Source organism: Lolium perenne, chromosome 1 (assembly GCF_019359855.2).
Source record: "Lolium perenne isolate Kyuss_39 chromosome 1, Kyuss_2.0, whole genome shotgun sequence".
Lineage (NCBI taxonomy): Eukaryota > Viridiplantae > Streptophyta > Magnoliopsida > Poales > Poaceae > Lolium > Lolium perenne.
In genome coordinates this window covers 69,050,714-69,070,101 of record NC_067244.2, presented here as the reverse complement: position 1 = coordinate 69,070,101, position 19,388 = coordinate 69,050,714, and the positions used below count along the sequence as shown (strand labels likewise).

Genomic DNA, 19,388 nt, shown 5'->3' with positions numbered 1-19,388 from the left:
TACGAGCATATACCAGAATGATTCATGTAATGATCATTGGACAACAGTAAGAATATCCCTGAGTGCTTTAGAAGAACCAAGGATATATATATTTTTATATGGGTAATGACAAACAAATCGCTGTAAAGTGTTGCACCGATATTAGTTTGGTCACATATAAAAGTAAAATTTCAATCTCAATTAGGCTAAGTGTTATTTAAAAGGGTAGCACAATGAGCTAGAATATGTCTCTATGCTAGATTTAGATGAGTTCTAAATATTGTGATGGATTCTACAAACGAAGGCAGAGTATGTCATTGTTTTGACAATGACTGAGGATGTTGAGTCAAGGAGTTCTTTGAGAACTTGGTGTAGTTCCGATAGTGTCAGAACTTTGAAGCTATATTGTGTATGACAATATTAGTGACTTATTTTCAGACCGCGGAATTAAGGTTCCACCAGAGGACTAAGCATATAAAATTAATGCCGACTCATTTGGAAAATGAGTGATGCGTAGAGACGCAAATGAATTGCAAAATACATACGTTTCTGAAAAGTCAGATCCGTTGACTAAAAACCTCTCCCGTGAGCAAAACATGATAAGCACCAGAAGGCCAAGGTGTTATATCTTTTCAAATGTAAACTAGATTATTGACTCTAGTGCAAGTGGGAGACTGTTGGAGATATGCCCAAGAGGCAATAATAAATTAGTTATTGTTATATCTTAGTGTTCATGATAAATATTTACATCCCATGCTATAATTGTATTAACCGAAACATTGATACATGTGTGTTATGTAAACAACAAGGAGTCCCTAGTAAGCCTCTTGTATAACTAGCTTGTTGATTAATGGATGATCATGGTTTCGTGATCATAAACATTGGATGTTATTAATAACAAGGTTATGTCATTAGGTGAATGATATAATGGACACACACCCAAATAAGCATAGCATACGATCAAGTCATTAAGTTCAATTTGCTATAAACTTTCGATACATAGTTGCCTAAGTCCTTCGACCATGAGATCATGTAAATCACTTACACCGGAAGGATACTTTGATTAAATCAAATGCCATTGCGTAAATGGGTGGTTATAAAGATGGGATTAAGTATTTGGAAAGTATGAGTTGAGGCATATGGATCAATAGTGGGATTTGTCCATCCTGATGACAGATAGATATACTCTGGGCCCTCTCGGTGGAATGTCGTCTGATTAGCTTGCAAGCATATGATTGGATCATAAGAGATGACATACCACGGTACGAGTAAAGAGTACTTGTCGGTAACGAGGTTGAACAAGGTATGGAGATACCGATGATCGAACCTCGGACAAGTAAAATATCGCGTGACAAAGGGAATTGGCATCGTATGTAAATGGTTCAATCGATCACTAAGTCATCGTTGAATATGTGGGAGCCATTATGGATCTCCAGATCCCGCTATTGGTTATTGCTCGGAGAGGAGTCTCGACCATGTCTGCATAGTTCGCGAACCGTAGGGTGACGCGCTTAAGGTTCGATGTCGCATAAGTAGATTCAGAATATGAGATGGAGACCTAAGTTTGTTCGGAGTCTCGGATGGGATCCAGGACATCACGAGGAGGTCCGGAATGGTCCGGAGAATAAGATTCATATAAGGGAAGTTGATTTCGGAAAAGATCGGGATTTTTCCAGTGGAAGATCGGGAAGGTTCTAGAAGGTTCCGGGGGGTCCACCAGTGGGCCCACGACCCTAGGAGGCCTAGCATGGGCCGAGGGGATGCTCCCTAGCCTAATGGGCTAGGGGCACATGCCCCTCAAGGCCCAAGTCGGCCACCCTTAGGGTTTTCCCCAAAACCCTAAGGGGATCAACTTGGGGGGGAAGAATTCCCCTCCCCCCTTTGGCCGCCGGCCCTAGATGGGTTTGGGGGGTTGGGGGGCCACCCAAACCGACCTCCCCCCTATATAAAGAGGGGAGGGGGGCAGGGGGTCGACCACCCTTCATTCCCTAACCCTGGCCGCCCCTCTCTCCTCCACCGCAAGTCTGCTCCGGCTTGGCGAAGCCCTGCAGCTTTTCTCCTCCACCACCATCACCACGCCGTCGTGCTGCTGGGATTCCGAGGGGATCTACCACACCTCCGCTGCCCGCTGGAACGGGGAGAGGACGGGCTTCATCGACACCGTACGCACGACCGAGTACGGAAGTGCTGCCGGATTGCAGCACTCGGGACGATCGTCTACACCAACAACGAGATCTAATCTCGTAGGCTTTGGAAATCTTCGAGGGTTAGTCTCACATCAATCTCGTTGCTCCGATCTTGTAGATTAGATCTTGGGTGTTCCATAGATTAGATCTTGGATTTATTCGTCTTGCGGTAGGAAATTTTTTGTTTTCTATGCTACGAACCCCTTCAGTGGTATCAGAGCCATGTCTATGCATAGATCTGTTGCACGAGTAGAACACAATGTTTTTCTGGGCGTTGATGCTTTTGTTGCTTTAGTTTGTGTACTTTGCATCTTGCGGGATGGTGAGATGAAGCTGCCCGGGCTAACTTTACATGACCGCGTCTCATGAGACTTGCTCCACGCTCGACATGCAACTTGTATTGCATAAGTGGCTTTGCGGGTGTCTGTCTCTCCCACCATAGTGAAGATTCCAATTTGCACTTTCTATTGTCAACACTAGTATCACCGTTGTGGTTCATGTTCGTAGGTAGATTGGATCTTACTCGAAAACCCTAAACCACGTAAAATATGCAAACCAAATTAGAGGCGTCTAACTTGTTTTTGCAGGGTTTGGTGATGTGATATGGCCATGATGTGATGATGATTATATTTGATGTATGAGATGTTCATTATTGTATTATGGCAACCGGCAGGAGCCTAATGGTTGTCTTTAAATTTGTTAAAACCTGCGTGTCTGTTCATCATGTAGTAGCTTTATTTCAAGTAGTTGTTATAGTAGCTATAAGTGATGGACAACCATGAAGCGGCGCCATGGACCTTGGTGCAATGCTGGTGATGCTGGAGATCATGCTCATGTGCTTTGGAGATGGAGATCAAAAGCACAAGAAGAAAGGCCATGTCATATCACATATTATGAATTGCATGTGATGTTAATCCTTTATGCATCTTATCTTGCTTAGATCGCGACGGTAGCATTATAAGATGATCCCTCACATTAATATCAAGATAATAAAGTGTTCTCCTTGGCTCATGGGCGGTGGACTCCTCTCTTGAACGGGGGAGGAGGGCCGGTTGAGGTCAAGCTCGATACGAGCATCAACCGTCTTGGTTGCAAACAACTCCAAAGCCTTGTCTTGTGACCCGGCCACCGTCTCCTTGTACACGGACCAACGTTGCTCCGAGTTGATCCGCATTGTCTTTCAACGAGTGTGCATTCCAAACCCCACATTATGCCTCCCCTCTAGCTCAACACCATCATTTGGCTCATTCCAATTCAACTCAACCCTCACTTGTGCTACCACCTCCGCAAAGCTAGGGCTAAGGTCAAACACCAAGTCAACCTCTTCCGGGTCCGGCTCTATGTTTCCCTTCAAGAAAGCATCCTTGTCCACATGATGAACATGGACAATTCTTTCCATCCCCCTAGCATAATGGCAACAACACATACACACATGTGTTCATTAGTTACCATAATCAACATAATCTACCCATACAAACTAGCACACTACCATTTCTCCTACCTCAACAAACCTAACATCCAATAAAATCCATCTCAACCATCAAATCAACCAAATCCACATCTAGGGTTTCACATGTAGATTCAACCAAATACACAAAATCAATGGATGAAAAGAGGGGGAACGGAGGAGATTACCTCAAGGAACAGGTTGGGAACGATCCCCACGGGCAGATCTGACGAAATTCAACAAATTTGAGTAGGGATTTGAGGGGGGGGGGGGGGGGGGGGGGGAGCCGGCCGCCTTGAGCTGAGGGAGGAAGAAACAGAGAAGGAAATGGCTGGGTCGGGCTGGGGCGAGCTCGCGCGGGCAAACATAAGTGGATGTGTGGCGCCCTTGCCACGGGCGCCACACTTTCAAAGTGTGGCGCCGGCGAGAGCGGCGCCACACATCCAGCCACGTCAGACTCGAGCACACCTCAGCATCGATGGCGCCACGTCGGATGGGTGAGTGGCGCCGGCCTCACAGGCGCCACACTGCCATGTGTGGCGCCCATGGGAGGGGCGCCACACAAAAGGGTTAGATGGGTGAAATAGTTTCGCCGGAGGATCAGTCTGTGCTATAGTTTCAGAAAAGGGTAATTTTTGTGTAAATCGCCCCGTCCGGCGGGGGTCGAGGCGGTGCGAAGCCTTCTGTGGCGAAGACGCTACCGACCACTTCCTCCTATTCCTCGCCGAGAAGTGAGATTTCCTTTAATTTCCCCTCATGAGGAAAAATATTAGGCTATTTAGAAACGTAGAATTAGGGGAACGTTTTTTATGAAACCTATTGTAGGTGTAGACCCCATATATAACAGTGCCCAATGTTTCATCAAGAGCCGTGTTTTACTTGTATATAAATTTATTGTTTTTGTTCCTTGGAGATGACAAAATGCATAAAAATTGAATTTCATAGGTCAGCAACACAATGGGACTACACTGTTTATAAAACAATCATCCAATATTTGGTGACCATAAATTTAAAATGATAGGTTTTATTTGTAAATTCCTCATTTAAGGTATTTTCAATAACCAAAAAATCTGAATTTTTGGAACATTGTAGCTCTTTTTTTGACCCACACAGTTAAGTTATACTCCGTATGTTTTATCTGTTTGGGAGAACAAAGCAGAAAAATTTACGCATGGATCATGAAAAACGGATGGCTTAGACCTACCATGCAACTTTTCTCTTTTTTTTTTTGTTCTATCATGCAATAGGGGTTCTCTGGACCTTGGTTGAAATGGGCCATCGTGTCAAACAGATAAAAACTCATGCAATGCCTACTCGAACTTAAAAGGCATTTTAACCTGGTCCAAAGTGCGGCCCATAAGCGCATGTATTCAAGAAAAAAAATTATGGGGGAAGAAGCAGTTTGTCTGTCCAATTGCCGTGCACTCGGCCTCCCAAAGGCCCACGCGATGTCCTCCCTCCCCTCCCGCCGCCGCCGTCGCCGCCAGCTCCGACACGTTTTCCCCTCCCGCCGCCGCTGTCGCCGCTAGCTCCGACATGTTTGCGCGTCGGCATGAATTGAGATGTTTCAAAATAACAAAATAAATAGTTTCAACAAAATCTTAGTTATTACATCAAAATTTTAAAAGTCTGCATGAAAATAAGATGCTATTCCTCTAGGCATTGTCTTCATAGCTAGCCTATTCCCTTCCACTCTTTTGCGCAGCAGGTTTCTTGAGCGGTCCTTCACAGAGGCTTGAATTGTACTCGTGGAGGATGGAGGCCGCAACAGTAGCCATTGTCTGCGTCGACTGCTCGGACACCTCGTCGGAAGAGGAGTCAACGACCTCCGCGCGAATTTGTCCAGATTCTGCCGCATGTCCATCTGCGTGGGTAGGAACTACGAATCAATGGCCACGCACAATAGCGCCGAAAACACGAGCAAGAAACCTACCGGCGCAATTGACCGAACAGGTCGTGGGCGGCGAGGCTGGGCGGCGCAACCGGCAAAGTTTAGCCCCCAAACAGGTGAAGGTGCGCACCAGAGCCTACCCCGACTGAGATCATGTTCTCCGGCGCAGCAAGGACCAAGCCCACGGCGTGCACTGCGGCGGTGCAGCGGCGGATAGGGTTTGGGTGGTGGTGTCGCACTTGGGCATCAAAGAAGGGGAAAAAGAAGCAAATCGAAGCGGTCGATTTCGTTATTCCTGACGTGCGGGACCGGGTAATAAAAGGAGGACGCTCGGCGCGACCGCGCAGCGTCCACGGAGACGCAAACCTGGCGCATATTTGAGCCAGATTTGCGTCGCCGCGGACGGCCGGTCACTTAGCGTCGCCTTACTGGAGCAGGGCCCAGACACATTTTCGGTCTCCGCGGACGCAAACAGTTGCTCGCCCCGTTGAAGATGCCCTTAGTCCTACCATGCAACTTTGCTCTTTAAAAAAAAAAGTTTTGTCCTATCATGCAATAGGGGTTCTCTGGACCTTGGTTGAAATGGGCCATCATGTCAAACAGATAAAAACTTGTGCAATGCCTACTCGAAGTGGACATTTAAACTTCGTCCAAAGGGGGCCCATAAGCGCATGTATCCAAGAAAAACTTCTCTGGGGAAGATGGACGAAGCAGTTTGCCTTTTCCAATTGCCGTGCACCCGTCCTCCCAAAGGCCCACGCGATGTCCTCCCTCTCCTCCCGCCGTCGCCGCCGACTCCGACGCGGCGGCGATGTGCGACCGTCCGCGGACTGGGCGGGCCTCCCTATCGACGCGCTTCTGTCCGTGCTGCACAAGCTGGATCCCATGGAGCTCATGATGGGCGGCGCGGGGCGGGTGTGCCGCTCCTGGCGCCGCGCCGTGCGCGATGAGCCCGTGCTCTGGCGCCGCATCGACACGCGCTTCCGAAAAGGTCACCGCTGCCAGATTGACGAAGACACGGCGAAAGAGGCCGTCCGGCGGGGGTCGAGGCGGTGCGAAGCCTTCTGTGGCGAAGACGCTACCGACCACTTCCTCCTATTCCTCGCTGAGCAGTGAGATTTCTTTAATTCCCCCTCACGAGGAAAAATATTAGGCTTCTTGCCTGGCTTGTGTTTACCTTATTCTGCAACTAGGGTATTGGTAGTTGCAGATCATAGTGATAAGGGTTTATCACAACTTATGATATAGTTGCATCATGTGCACTTCATGTCGTTACTAATTTAGATTTCAATGGAGAAATAGTTTCTATGGGGCCTGCTTTTGTTTCTAGATTGTTCTAGTATCGAATGTGATAAATGGAGCACGTGAGGACATTTGTCTTTAATTTGCATTCAAATTTGAAGAGAAAATGCCCTATCTACTAAGAAATAATTTAGAACTATTGAACGTCTGATCTTTGTTTCTTAAATGGGATGGATTCCTTTGTCGGTAAAAATAACTATAGTTCACTTTGCCAATATAAGTGAAACAATCCTGTTTGACATTTAGGATCCTTCTGGCAGAACAAACGGAAAAGAACCAATCCTGTTGTAAATGAATTTTGCATAGGCTGGTAATTTTTTTTAATGTTGCTGGCTTGCTCCTCTTATCTTTCGAAAGGGCATGGCATGATGTGAGTGTATGCAGTGGCTGTTTCAAAAATAAATTTGACACGGTCTTCAACTTGAACAATCATGTCGTTAGCCTGAAAAACTCTTTCTAATATCTTCATAATATTGGCGTTATCACTGGCGATGGAGGTGGGTCATGAGCACTGCGCAAACCCACACCTAGAATCACCCCTTTGTGTATGAATGTCATTCATATCCAGAAGACTATAATACGAAGCTGTAAGCTGCTAAGGACCAACTGGTAGTTTTATAGATGAACCTGCCATTTTGTTGCCCTAGAGCATTATTTTGCTTCTTGCTTTTTTTTTTTTTTGTTGCACTCTTGTATTTGGATATGTCTTAGCAGTGCATAGGAATGACTGCCTTATCGTGCAGTGTTATGTTTATATGTTGTGCACTGCATTGTTCTTTGTTGTTATAGATACCATTACTTGGCCACCCTTGGAATTGATCATGTAATATATAGTATACCAGCATATTACTTTAGCTTACATAGTAGCTTTATGTTCTTTCCCACCAGTTTGATCTATTTTTTTCTTTCGGTTAGCTAGCTGTTCTTCCAGTCTTCAAGTACATGCTCCTGCACTTCTCAATGCGGTAGAAATGAATCCTTGTAGGTTAGTAACATCAAAGCTCTCTGTTTTCTTTCCAGTGCACCAACTCTAAAGAGCCTTCGCCTCATATTTTCTGACCGCATCAGTAATGAAGGATTGCTGAAGGCAATCAACAAGTTTCCTGTGCTTGAGGAGCTTGAGCTTTCACGCTGTAAACATGTTTTCGGGAAGGTCTACAAGTTTATTGGCATAGCTTGCCCACATCTCAAATCTTTCAGACTCAGCTGTCTGCACTCCTATAGAAGTGAAGCTGCCAAGTACAATAAGGACGAGGAAGCTATTGCAATTTCAACAATGTCTGCGCTACGCTCCCTTCAACTCTTGGGCAGCGAACTCACCAACAAAGGATTGACAGCAATCCTTGACAACTGCACCCGCCTGGAGTACTTGGACATTCGCCATTGTTTCAATATCTGCTTCGATACCGCCCTGCGTGCAAAGTGCGCTAGAATAAAGATGATGAAGCTTCCTCACGACTCAACTGCCGACTACGATCTCGAAATCGGAATACCAATTCTAAGACGCTCAAAAACAATTTGTCGAGATTATGCATTATGGAAATTCGGTACTTGAAGGATTTCAAGTACCATGACAGCTTTCTTGTTGAGGTAGCAAGAGTATAGTTTTTTTTTTTCTGGAGTCTAAAATCAAATGTTCGCTATCTGCTTTCAATAATCATTGTGAATTCTGATCACTATGATAATCAATGTGATGCTTATCATCACTCCCTGTGTCGTGTACAACTAAAATGAACGTGTGAGTATGAAACTTTGCTTCTCAGGTGCTGGTGTACTCCCCTGAAGTGAAAGAGTATCTACAATATTGTAGTTCAACTGTACCAACTTGCGAATGCATCCAATTGTTTTGTACTTCTGTTTGTCTTGTCCTTTGCATAACCATGTGAAGTATATGACGATCTGGGCTAGAGAAGTGACCATTGTTGAGGACAGAGATTTGGTGCGCATGAGCACGAGTGATTCCTTTTCAGAAAAGTAATTAAAATCATATTTCTAAGTTTCAGCAAAATCTGAAAATAAATCATGACTACAAATCATGATGTAGTCAATATTGTGTCCCACAAAGGTGTAATTTTTCAACTGGAAATAATGTGTATTTTGGGCTGCACAAAAATAACAAATATGTGGATCTGAGTATAGTGATTCAAATCTCCAAGAAATTCAGACTTTGTCATTTTTGTGTAGCTCAGAAAACAAAAAAATTGTAACTGAGATTTTATACGTTAGTGGAATACATCTTTAGCTACTTTTAGAATTTTGTTACATAATTTTTTAAAATATATAAATATAATTTTCGAATTTTTTAATACAATGAGAGTACTGATGCCCATGATCTAAAAGGACTTTTCGCCGTTGTTGATCAGTTTAATATATCTCGTATAGTAGCATTGAAGCAACGTTCTATGCTGACCTCACAGGGCAAGGTAATGGTGGAGCCATAATTGTATCTCGTTCTATCTCCATATTTCTCCATTCTAAGCTTCACTTTGCTAACGTTGTTCTTTGTGAAGCTGTTAAGTACTACGATCGTCACATTGGTGAAATCAGAAAGATTTGCCACTGTGTCATTCTTTTGAATAATTTTTTTCTTAATATTTGCAATGGTGAAAATATTTCTTGTTGCATGTATTTATCCAACTTTTTTTTTCTGTTTCCGATCCAAATTCACTCCGTTTTCAACCCGAGTCCGTGCTCAGATACAATTCGCATTTAAATCTGCCGGATCTTCCTTCCAAATCTGACAAAAATATAGTACGGAGTACCATGAAAAATAAGAAGAGAGCATTGCTCCAAGGTGGCCCATAAGCCCACTCACCCAAGAAGAACTTCTCTAGTGCGAAAATAAGTTTGTCCGTCCAATTGCCGTGTACCCGGCCTTCCAATGGCCCACGCGATGTCCTCCATCCCCTCCGGCCGTCGCCGCCGACTCCGCCGCACCGGTGAGGTGCAGCCGTCCGCCGACTGGGCGGATCTGCCCATCGACGCGCTTCTGTCTGTGCTCCACAAGCTGGAACCTATCGAGCTCATGGTGGGTGGCGTGGGGCGGGTGTGCCGCTCCTGGCGCCGCGCCGTGCGCGACGAGCCCGAGCTCTGGCGCCGCATCGACATGCGAGTCCGGAAAGATCGCCGCTACCGGATTGACGAAGGCACGGCGAGGGAGGCCGTCCGGCGCGCGTCGGGGCGGTGTGAGGCCTTCTGGGGCGAAGACGCTACCGACCACTTCCTCCTATTCCTCGCCGAGCAGTGAGATTTCTTTAATTCTCCCCTCACGAGGAAAAAGATTAGGCTTTTCTGCTTGTGTTTCCTTTATTCTTCAACTAGGGTATTGCAGATCATAGTGAAAAGTCTTTAGCGCAATTTATGATTTAGTAGCATGTGCATTTCATGTCGTTACTAATTTAGGTTTCAAAAAAAAAGTAGTTTTTTTTTTTTTGCCTATTTTAGTTTCTAGATTGTTTGAGTATCCAGTGTGGTAAATTGATTTACGCGAGCACATCTGGCTTTGATTTGCATTCAAATTTGAAGTAAAGCACTTTCCTATTAACAGACAACTTAGAACTATTGAGCGTCTGATCTTTGTTTCTTACACACACCAGTCGCAGGATGGATTCCTTCATGGGTTAAAAAAATGATGATCTTTGCTAACATAATTGAACCAGCCCTGTTTGGCATTTAGAATGTTTCTCGCAGAACAAACGGAAAAGAACCAACCCTCTTGTTAAAGAATTTTGCATAGGTTGGCAGTATTTTCTTTTAATGTTGTTGGCTTGCTGCTCTTATATTTTGAAAGGCCATGGGATGATGTGAGTGTAATATGTGGTGGCTGTTTCAAAAATAAACTTGACATGGTCCTCAACCTGAAGGGTCAAGTCATTAGGCTGAAAAACTCATTCTAATATTCATACTTATGGTATTTTTGCTGGCAAGAGAGGTGGAACTCGAGACCTGCGTAGCCTCTGTTGCCAGCAAGAGAAAATTTTGTAAGCTGCATGTTTTTTGTTTGACTCTTGTATTTGGAAATGTCTTAGCTCTGCATATGAATGACTCCCTTATCATGCAGTGTTAGGTTTATATGTTGCACACTATATTGCTCTTTGTGGTTAACTGGTTATAGATATCCATCACTTTAGGCCCACTCTTGGAACTGAGCATGTGATAGTACACCAGCATATGAATTTTGCTTACATGGCAGCTTTATGTTCTTCCCGCCAGTTTGATCTATTTTGCTCCTTCTGTTAGCTAGGTGTTCTTCCAGGACAGTACAGTTAATTTCTTTAAGTACATGCTCCTGCACTTCTTAATGCAGAAGAAATGACTTCTTATAGGTTATTAACACTTAGCTCTGTGTTTCCAGTGCACCAACTCTAAAGAGCCTTCGCCTCATATCTTCTAACCACATCAGTAACGAAGCATTGATGGAGTCAATCAACAAGTTTCCTATGCTCGAGGAGCTTGAGCTTTCACTCTGTAAGAATGTTTTCGGGAAGGTCTACGAGGTTATCGGCATAGCTTGCCCACATCTCAAATCTTTCAGACTCAGCTATCCTTGCTTCTATAGCATTGAGGATGCTGAATACAATAAGGACGAGGAAGCTATGGGGATTGTGACAATGTCCGCGCTGCGCTCCCTTCAACTCTTTGGCAGCGAACTCACCAACAAAGGGTTGACAGCGATCCTCGACAACTGCACTCACCTGGAGCACCTGGACATCCGTCATTGTTTCAATATCTACTTCGATACCGCCCTGCGTGCAAAGTGCACTAGAATAAAGACGATGAGGCCTCCTCACGGCTCAACCGATGACCACGAGTTCCAAGTCGGAAACCCGGTTCGAACATGCTCAAGGAAAACTCGACGAGATTACGCATTCTACGGAAATTCGATATTTAGAGGATTTCAAGTACCATGACAGCTTTCTGGCTGAGGAAGCGAGAGCACATATTTTTTTTCTTTTCTTTTCTGGAGTCTAAACAGTTTGCTGTCTGCTTTCAATAATCAATTCTGAGTTCTGATCACTATGATGATCAATGCGATGCTTATCATCAGTGCCTGATGATCAATGCGATGCTTATTGTCATTACTGCCTGTCTGTATCGTGTACTACTAAATTGAATGTTTGAGTAGGAAACTCTGCTCCCCCAGGTGCCTGGTGTACTTCCCTGAAGTGAAAGATTGTATGCAATATTGTAGTTCGACTGTAGTACCAACTTGCGGATGCATCCAATTGTTCTGTTTGTCATACTAGTAAGCGTGTACGTGCAACGCACGTCATTCATTATTTAGATATATTATTAGTCAATCTTACTGGTGTTGATATTCTGTGTGCATTGTAGTATAGGTTTATTTGCTAGTTCTTGACCCTTTGGCCTTTGCTTGTATTGCAAGGACTCTGACATTTACACTCTAATACAAAATGTATGTGTTTTGATGAGTGCTAAAGAAAAAATCCAAGACTCAAAGTTGCACATACCGAGGCATGTTCTACTTTGGCAACTGAAATGATGTCAACAAATTCAGCAACATGAATACATGCATATAATGTTCTACTTCGGCAACTGAAAAGATGACTCAAATTCAGCATCATGAAAATATACACCAGATTCATTCTAAAAAAAAGTAGTAAAGACACAAAATAGATGAATGTAAAATCTATCAAGGTGTTACTAACTTCAGTATTTACAACAATGTGAAACCATTTCAGAAATGTAAAACCTATCAAAGTGTTGTTAAATTCAAAATAGATGGAATAAAAAGACACAAAAGTATAACACACCTACCTCATCCCTCCCATGGAGTGAGCGTTGCCTATATCCTGCAATAGAGTGTGTGCCTCGTTGGAAGTAAAAGATGACATAACAATAGCATGTTTTTCCTATGGCCTGTGTAATGAAATATGTATTACATTAAATCAAAAATACAAATTCCACGGAATATAAATTAGACCTGTGAATATAATAACTCAGTAAGAACAAAATGGTGCTAAACTCATACAGCCGGTAACAGGAAAATAGCAATGGATATTGTACCTGCATCAACAAATGGTAGCATATAAATATTCCACAGGAAACTTGTTGTACCGAACAACAATACTATTTATGCGTGATGAATTAAAACGATAATCATACGCTTTTCACATATTGAGAACCACCCCCACAGCCCACTTATCTATTCTCGCCAGCTATTCCCATATACAGACATGCCAATTTGAACTCTTATCACAATTTGTGTCCCATACCTCAATATCTATTTGGAGTAGTGTATCTACCATCACTACCTGTTCTCATCTATAGAAAGGTCAGTTCATCTCTTATCACAAATTTTTCCTCACACTCCGATGATCTCTACAACCTCCTGGACCACCGTGCTCATGAAAGTTGCCATCATAGCTGCTTGCCAACTTCATGCATTGTTTTTTCAATTGGAAATGTGTATTTTCAAATACACCATCGCAATAAAAAAAATTCCATATAAAACTATACCTGGATTACAAGGGCAAGGCAAGCGATGGTCGGCACCAACTGTTCAATCTTGTACGGAAAACTGCAAAATGGACCATAGGAAGCTGAAGGAAAAAAAAAAGTCAGATTTTGTTCCCATTGGTTCAGTTGGACAGATTGCTTAGTATATATTGCAAGCAAGGGGAAAAGGAAATAATAGCATGAAGTACCTTAATCATTTATTCAACCTGATTTTTTTTGTTGCATTCTATCTAACGCTTGCTATGAATTTGCATTTTTCACATTCTTCATGCAGTAATTACCAACTCCTACAAAATTCCAATGCCCATCCAAGAAGAAAAGATCAGAAGCTTCTGTTTGTTACGGCTAATTTGAGAACTCGGATAAGATGTGTACCACACAATAGAGACAAATAACAATTCATGATACATGGGATCTCGAATTATCTTGAAGCCTACTGTCATGTTCAATTCCTCGCCTTCAAGACCTGTGCCCTGAGAACTTCTGCACGTATTGTAGCTAAATCAGGGAAAGCATGGTCTTCTAGTTTGCCTATAAAAAATGGTGTTCAGGTGGTTCAGCGGAAAGTGGAAAATCCATAATTGAGTTGGCACATCTAGTCATCTAGATGAACATCCGTGTTCAGTTGAAACAAAAGAGAGCACCCAAGTACGGATGCATATCTGAATAACATCATGATTTAGTTCAAAGAAATGTCAAATAAATGCTACTTGTGAAGTTGAGTTGTTGTTCATTTACCATAGTAAACAAGAACACGTTTCTGGTGCTCCAAACACAATTAGGCACTGTAGAAATACAGAAGAAGTAAACATGTGCCGGAAAGCATAGGTATGGTGAAGCACATGTTAATACTTACAGAAGGTGGGCGTTAGTCGGCAACAGACATGGTTGCCGCATGTCACAGCGGCATCTGAGGATCATGATGGCGACTACATGTGAGGCGTCGGATTGCATGTGTGGGGCGGAAAGCGGCGGCCCGTGACGGAACGATGGCGGCGGCGGCATCAGAGGCATCGGACGCCCCTGCGAATCCGTGAACGATGGCGGCGGCGGCGGCATCAGATGCATCAGACGCCCCTGCAAATCCGTGATCCTTCCATGACAAACAATAGTACATGTCCCCAATTTTGCATCTCTCCCGATTGAATCTGCCCGCTGGTAACGTTCCCCTCCTCTCTATCCCTCCGATTTTCCTCTCACCTAACCTCTTTCCCTCCTCTCTTTCTCCCTACCACCATGCCGCTCCTCTTCCCCAACCAAATGCCACACAATGGAGGAGCCAGGCGTGCGTGGTGGCGCGGCGGCTAACCCTAGCGGCAGCGGCGGCGACACAGGAAAGGGCGGCATCAGCGAGCAAGAAGAAGAGAGGCGGCGCGTGGGCGGAGATTTGGAAGGAGCCCGTGCGGGGGAGTGGAGAATTTTGTAGGAGCGCGTAGAAACCGGGAGGGAGAACAACTCGTTTGTGTCCGTTTGATCTACTCATATGGACGGCTGAGATGTAATTTTCCAACGCAACTTCGTGGCTTTATAAGTAGTAGAGATGCAAAACCATGTGGAGTGTATCGATCTGGACCTGAGCTACAGACGATGGCTCTGTATCTGCCAGCTGCTACTTGCTAGCACGATAATCTGCATTAACCAAAAACTTTCAATTCTATATTTCCATTTAGTGACTCTGATTCGGCATCTCGTCATCCGACGAAGTGTTAAACAAATGACTACCCTGATCGCCTCGATAATGGAATGTTTTTCCAGCCAGATGATTGCGAGCACATAGGAACACAGGGACAGCCAATCTGGGGAGTGGCATTCCAGACTGGAAAGATGGAAAAGAAATTCGCAGCAACGGTCCTCCATGTGAGCGGGGCCCAACGCCGGCGCAAGATGCCATCGCGATCCCAGCGAGGTCCAGCAGAGAGAAAGAGAGCCGTTATATAATCAATTATGAGGGCGAGAATCCCGTTATATAATGCGGGGAAGCAGGCGGCAGGACGTGAGGACAAGGCATAGAGTCAAGGAGAGAGGTAGAGAGGAGGTCTGTCGATTCAGGCTCGAGAAAGGGCGATCCGCGGCTGCCATGGCGAGGACCATCTTTGGTTTTGTTGCTGCCGCGGCTCTCGTCGTCGCCCTCGTCATGCCGGCCGTCGCCGCGCAGGCTCCCGCACCGGCGCCCGCCACCAGCGACGGTGAGTCATCAGTAGCTCAAGAATGCATGATAGATTGGACAAGTGCCGGTGTTTGCCTTCTGGATTTCTGATCTGTTTCTTGTGGATACCTGCAGCATCGTCGATCGACCAGGGCGTCGCCTACCTCCTGATGATCGTGGCGCTGGTGCTCACCTACCTCATCCACCCGTTGGACGCCTCCTCCCCTTACAAGCTCTTCTGAGTCCCTGCAGTGCAGAGGAGAGCCTTCTCATTCTTTTGTTCATCTTTCTCTTTTCCTTTGATGATGGTCGATAAGCTAGTGGATTCTTGAGAGATCGGTGCTGTGAGATTCGTTTTGGACTCATTAATTCGTTCATCGGTGGTGTGAGATCGGTGGTATTGTACTCTAGTGCCTGCCTATATTTTTGTCTGTCGTGTTCATGTTGTTCGGATGTTTCTCAGGTCTTCTCGATCCCACTAATTCTTCGTTGAATGTCTGATTCCTACCTTGTCAAATGGGTACGAGTGGGCCGTGGTACAGCACATAATTCAGCATCGGCCCAGCGCCACTCCTTTCCCTGTCCTCTTTTATTTTGTCATTTCAAAATATACCGAGTACAAATGTACAATACGTCACTACTGCTACGGAAGACGGTTCAACCACATCCGTCAAATCCTCACCTTATTTGGTTTTATGAACATTTTGACATGAGGGATGCATATTCCCACGGTTCTCAAACTGAACCACGTGAGCTGATTTGTTATAAGAATGACACTCATGGACATTGGGCCGATCCCCGCCTCCTCGATCATCAGATTTTACTGTAATTTCATATAAAAACCATCAACCCGGGTTCTCCCATGTCCTCAAGAGCATAATGAACTACTCACAAGTAACGATCATGGACATCAACAAATGTGTTTGCCTGTTAGGTGTATAATGATATGGTCTATAAAATGAAAGTATTGGCACCGAATAAAACACATTGTAATAACACCGGAAATTATTACAAACTCCGATCTACACCGATTTGCATATGTAGCAATGTTGAAGATGGATATGGTGTTGCAGAAGATGATGTCGATGAAGGTGGTACTTTCCATGAAAGAGTGAACCCTGTGGAATCTAAACCCTCTCTGATGAAGGAAGAGCTCCTCTCAGCCCCCTTCACTTGCCTCGAATCTAAACCCTCTCTGCTGAAGGAAGAGCTCCTCTGAGTCCCCTTCCCTTGCCTGGGGAGACAAGATGGCATACAAAAGGTCCTAATGCGCCACCTAGCCATGTGGGGCCCTCTAGCCTCCAGGCTTTCGCCCAGTTGTCTTTGTCTTCGCTTCAAATTATATGACTTAATTTTATTAGATATTTTATAGAGTCCAGACCACTACTGATTATTTCTCTTTTACAAACTAGCAATGATCCAATGATAGTGTGATGTAATTCTACATCAAAGCATAATTTGTTCATTTATATGGACAATATGACTTATAAGCCTTTATATAACAGATTGATAAAAATTAGGTATACCAAGAGGAGAGAGAGTGGATATAGCAATTTCAACCAAATTGTGCTTTAGCATTCGATTGCCAAATCGAAAGGTGGACACAAATTTTGCAAATAGCCCCTTAAACATAACTACTATATTAAACCTTAACAACATCGATTTTTCTCATAATTTTGAGACTATGTGAGAATTAACGTGGTGCAAACACGTGTTGTTTTAAATGATCTGATTCTTGATGTTTCTTTTCTGTATGTATTTTCGGTGTTGCATAGTGTTTTTGTGGTTCACCATGTACACACAGTGGGATGACTTGGTGTATTCTTGGTGTGGCCGTAGCTGAGATAATGGTAGAGCGGTGAGCTGTCATAGGTGCATGACGGGTTCCATCTTTGGTCAAAGCGGTGCTTGGTTTCACACTATCAAACAATCTAGCAGATCCGGGCTGGTACCGAGGCGTGCGTGGCCCGCGCCACGTACTACTCTGAGCGCCTCTCTCGATTTTTCTCTTTCCCATGGATGGATCCGTGGAGTCCATCGAAAGATCCACCTCCCGTTCTCCTCCATCGGCCGCCCCTTCTCCTCGGTCGCTGCTACCATGAGATTTGCCGCTCCCGAGTTCTCCATGGCCACCTTCTCCGTGCTCGGCAGTCGTGGTGTTGGTCCAGTCCTCTGCCGTCACAATCGTGAACAAGGCTGTTCGTTCCCCGCCGCCTGATCAGCTGTTCCCTGCCGGCTTAGCCTATTCTTCTATGATTTCTTCCCTCTTTTGCTCTCCTCTGATTTGCTTTGATTGATTTGCTGTTGATTTGCTGCTCCGTGTAGTTGCCATGGTAGGTCGCCGGATCGTCCCAGCCGGCGATGTGCTTTCCTGGCTGCCTCTCCTTCCGGTATTCATCTGGGCGGCGCCGCTGCTGCTCCGTGTGGCCAGCGGGGCAGGCCGCCGAGCGCCTCCGTTTCTCCTGCAGGTCTGGAGGTGGGCGCCGCACTGGGTCTGCCCCGCGCCCGTCACCACACTTGGCGTGGATGGTCCAGTTCATCGTTCTTGCCATCATGTGCCCTTTTAGTTGCATCAATTTGAGATGTTTTTTCTGCCCTGTTAGGCTTTACCTTTTGCTCCGTGGCTGCAACCTCCGCCCTTCGAACTGGTCTGCAGGTCAACGATGCTGTTCTTTCTTCGCGTGGCCGGCCTGATAGTCCTTCGGGTCATGTCTCTAGAGGACATGCTTCTGCCTCGGCCTCTCCTTCTGACTTGCGGATGGACGATGCCGATATTGCAGCAGAGAATAGTAAGGTGAATAATTACCAACTGACTGCGCACCCATGCATCCATCTCTTGTTTTGCATAATCTCCATAGTAATGATTCTTCTCTAGGAAAATAGTAAGTACTGTATGATTGATAAATATGTGCTATATTTTGTCAATGTGGTTCATGTTCGTTTTGCCATTTATTCATATCCAATACGCTCTAAAAGTATAGAGGTTGGTGTTTCTCTTCAAAGAGTGGTTCAGCGAGCAACAACATGTGCCTATGCCATATAGCTCATGCGGTTTTCAGCACCATTTTTCTGTCATATCTCATGATTTTCATCTGCGAAGATGTATCTAGCGTAATCTTCAGGTAGAAAATATCAGTTTTTTTTTTGCCAGACCCTGCAATGAGCATGGAAATTGAAACAACATAGCTTATCTATTTGTCACTATTTTCTACTCTTTGTCACCTAGACAACAGCTGTAGCCGCCAAGGGGGAGAAGAGAAGGCAACTAACAAGCGTCCGTGGTAGCCTGAAGAACAAGATCCTGCTCCGGCTGACATCCAAAGGTGGTTCCTTACCATTTATATGCTCCCAATATGACAGCATGATGACTTCTTCATGGATGCATGGTCGGTGTGAGTGGACAGGTGAACATGGGCTGGTCGCCACCATGACATTGAAAGGAGATCTGTGTCGTGGCGACATCACCGTCGACTCCGTGCTTAGGTAATTGTTCCTGCTTTGTGCAAGTATGACTGACTGTCGTAGTTCTTGAAAAATGATGGTTGTACTTATATTTTGCTTATGGTTTAACATATTTGCTTCTAGCATTGTTCTCTTATTTTCAGAAGTTGGTTTCTAACTCTAACTGAAGTGAAAAACATGTGTGCACAGCTGGTGGACTGATCAGCCCCGTAGCTGTTAGCTGTTCTATTGGCTCACAAGAATGAATGGCCATTGTCAGAAACTTGAAATCAAGTAGTATCACGGTCAAAAGAAAATTACAAGAACCTGTGAAAAGAAGTTTACAAAGGAATCTTCAGGAGGCTCACCTGTTGGAACAATGGGCTTACAAGATCAAGAACGTACGTAAATGAACCAAAATAAGTGGGAATTCTTGTATGCTTGAACTTGGTGGTAAGCTGATTTACATGTGCCAATTGCTAGCATTTAAGCATATTAAGATGGTCATCAGTTTGT

At 44.7% G+C, this 19,388-nt stretch overlaps 3 protein-coding genes and 1 long non-coding RNA gene across 4 annotated transcripts; all 4 read left to right on the top strand.

Moving 5' to 3' along the window:
• Nucleotides 1-6,199: 6,199 nt before the first annotated feature.
• On the top strand, nt 6,200-8,625 carry LOC127296424 (putative F-box/LRR-repeat protein 22). Its single transcript, XM_051326495.2, has 2 exons — nt 6,200-6,615; nt 7,826-8,625. Exons 1-2 carry the CDS (start codon nt 6,266-6,268, stop codon nt 8,358-8,360), a joined length of 885 nt encoding a protein of 294 aa, XP_051182455.1. The 5' UTR covers nt 6,200-6,265; the 3' UTR covers nt 8,361-8,625.
• Nucleotides 8,626-9,631: 1,006 nt separating this feature from the next.
• Nucleotides 9,632-11,886, top strand: LOC127296413 (putative F-box/LRR-repeat protein 23). The gene is made up of 2 exons (XM_051326483.1): nt 9,632-10,048; nt 11,160-11,886. Exons 1-2 carry the CDS (start codon nt 9,687-9,689, stop codon nt 11,713-11,715), a joined length of 918 nt encoding a protein of 305 aa, XP_051182443.1. The 5' UTR covers nt 9,632-9,686; the 3' UTR covers nt 11,716-11,886.
• Nucleotides 11,887-15,262: 3,376 nt separating this feature from the next.
• LOC127296403 (arabinogalactan protein 16) lies at nt 15,263-15,873 on the top strand. Its single transcript, XM_051326470.2, has 2 exons — nt 15,263-15,471; nt 15,567-15,873. Exons 1-2 carry the CDS (start codon nt 15,363-15,365, stop codon nt 15,671-15,673), a joined length of 216 nt encoding a protein of 71 aa, XP_051182430.1. The 5' UTR covers nt 15,263-15,362; the 3' UTR covers nt 15,674-15,873.
• A 1,874-nt stretch (nt 15,874-17,747) lies between these two features.
• On the top strand, nt 17,748-18,883 carry LOC139839209 (uncharacterized). The gene is made up of 3 exons (XR_011756880.1): nt 17,748-17,907; nt 18,035-18,225; nt 18,658-18,883. It is a non-coding gene; the product is annotated as an uncharacterized lncRNA (long non-coding RNA).
• The last annotated feature ends 505 nt before the right edge of the window (nt 18,884-19,388 follow it).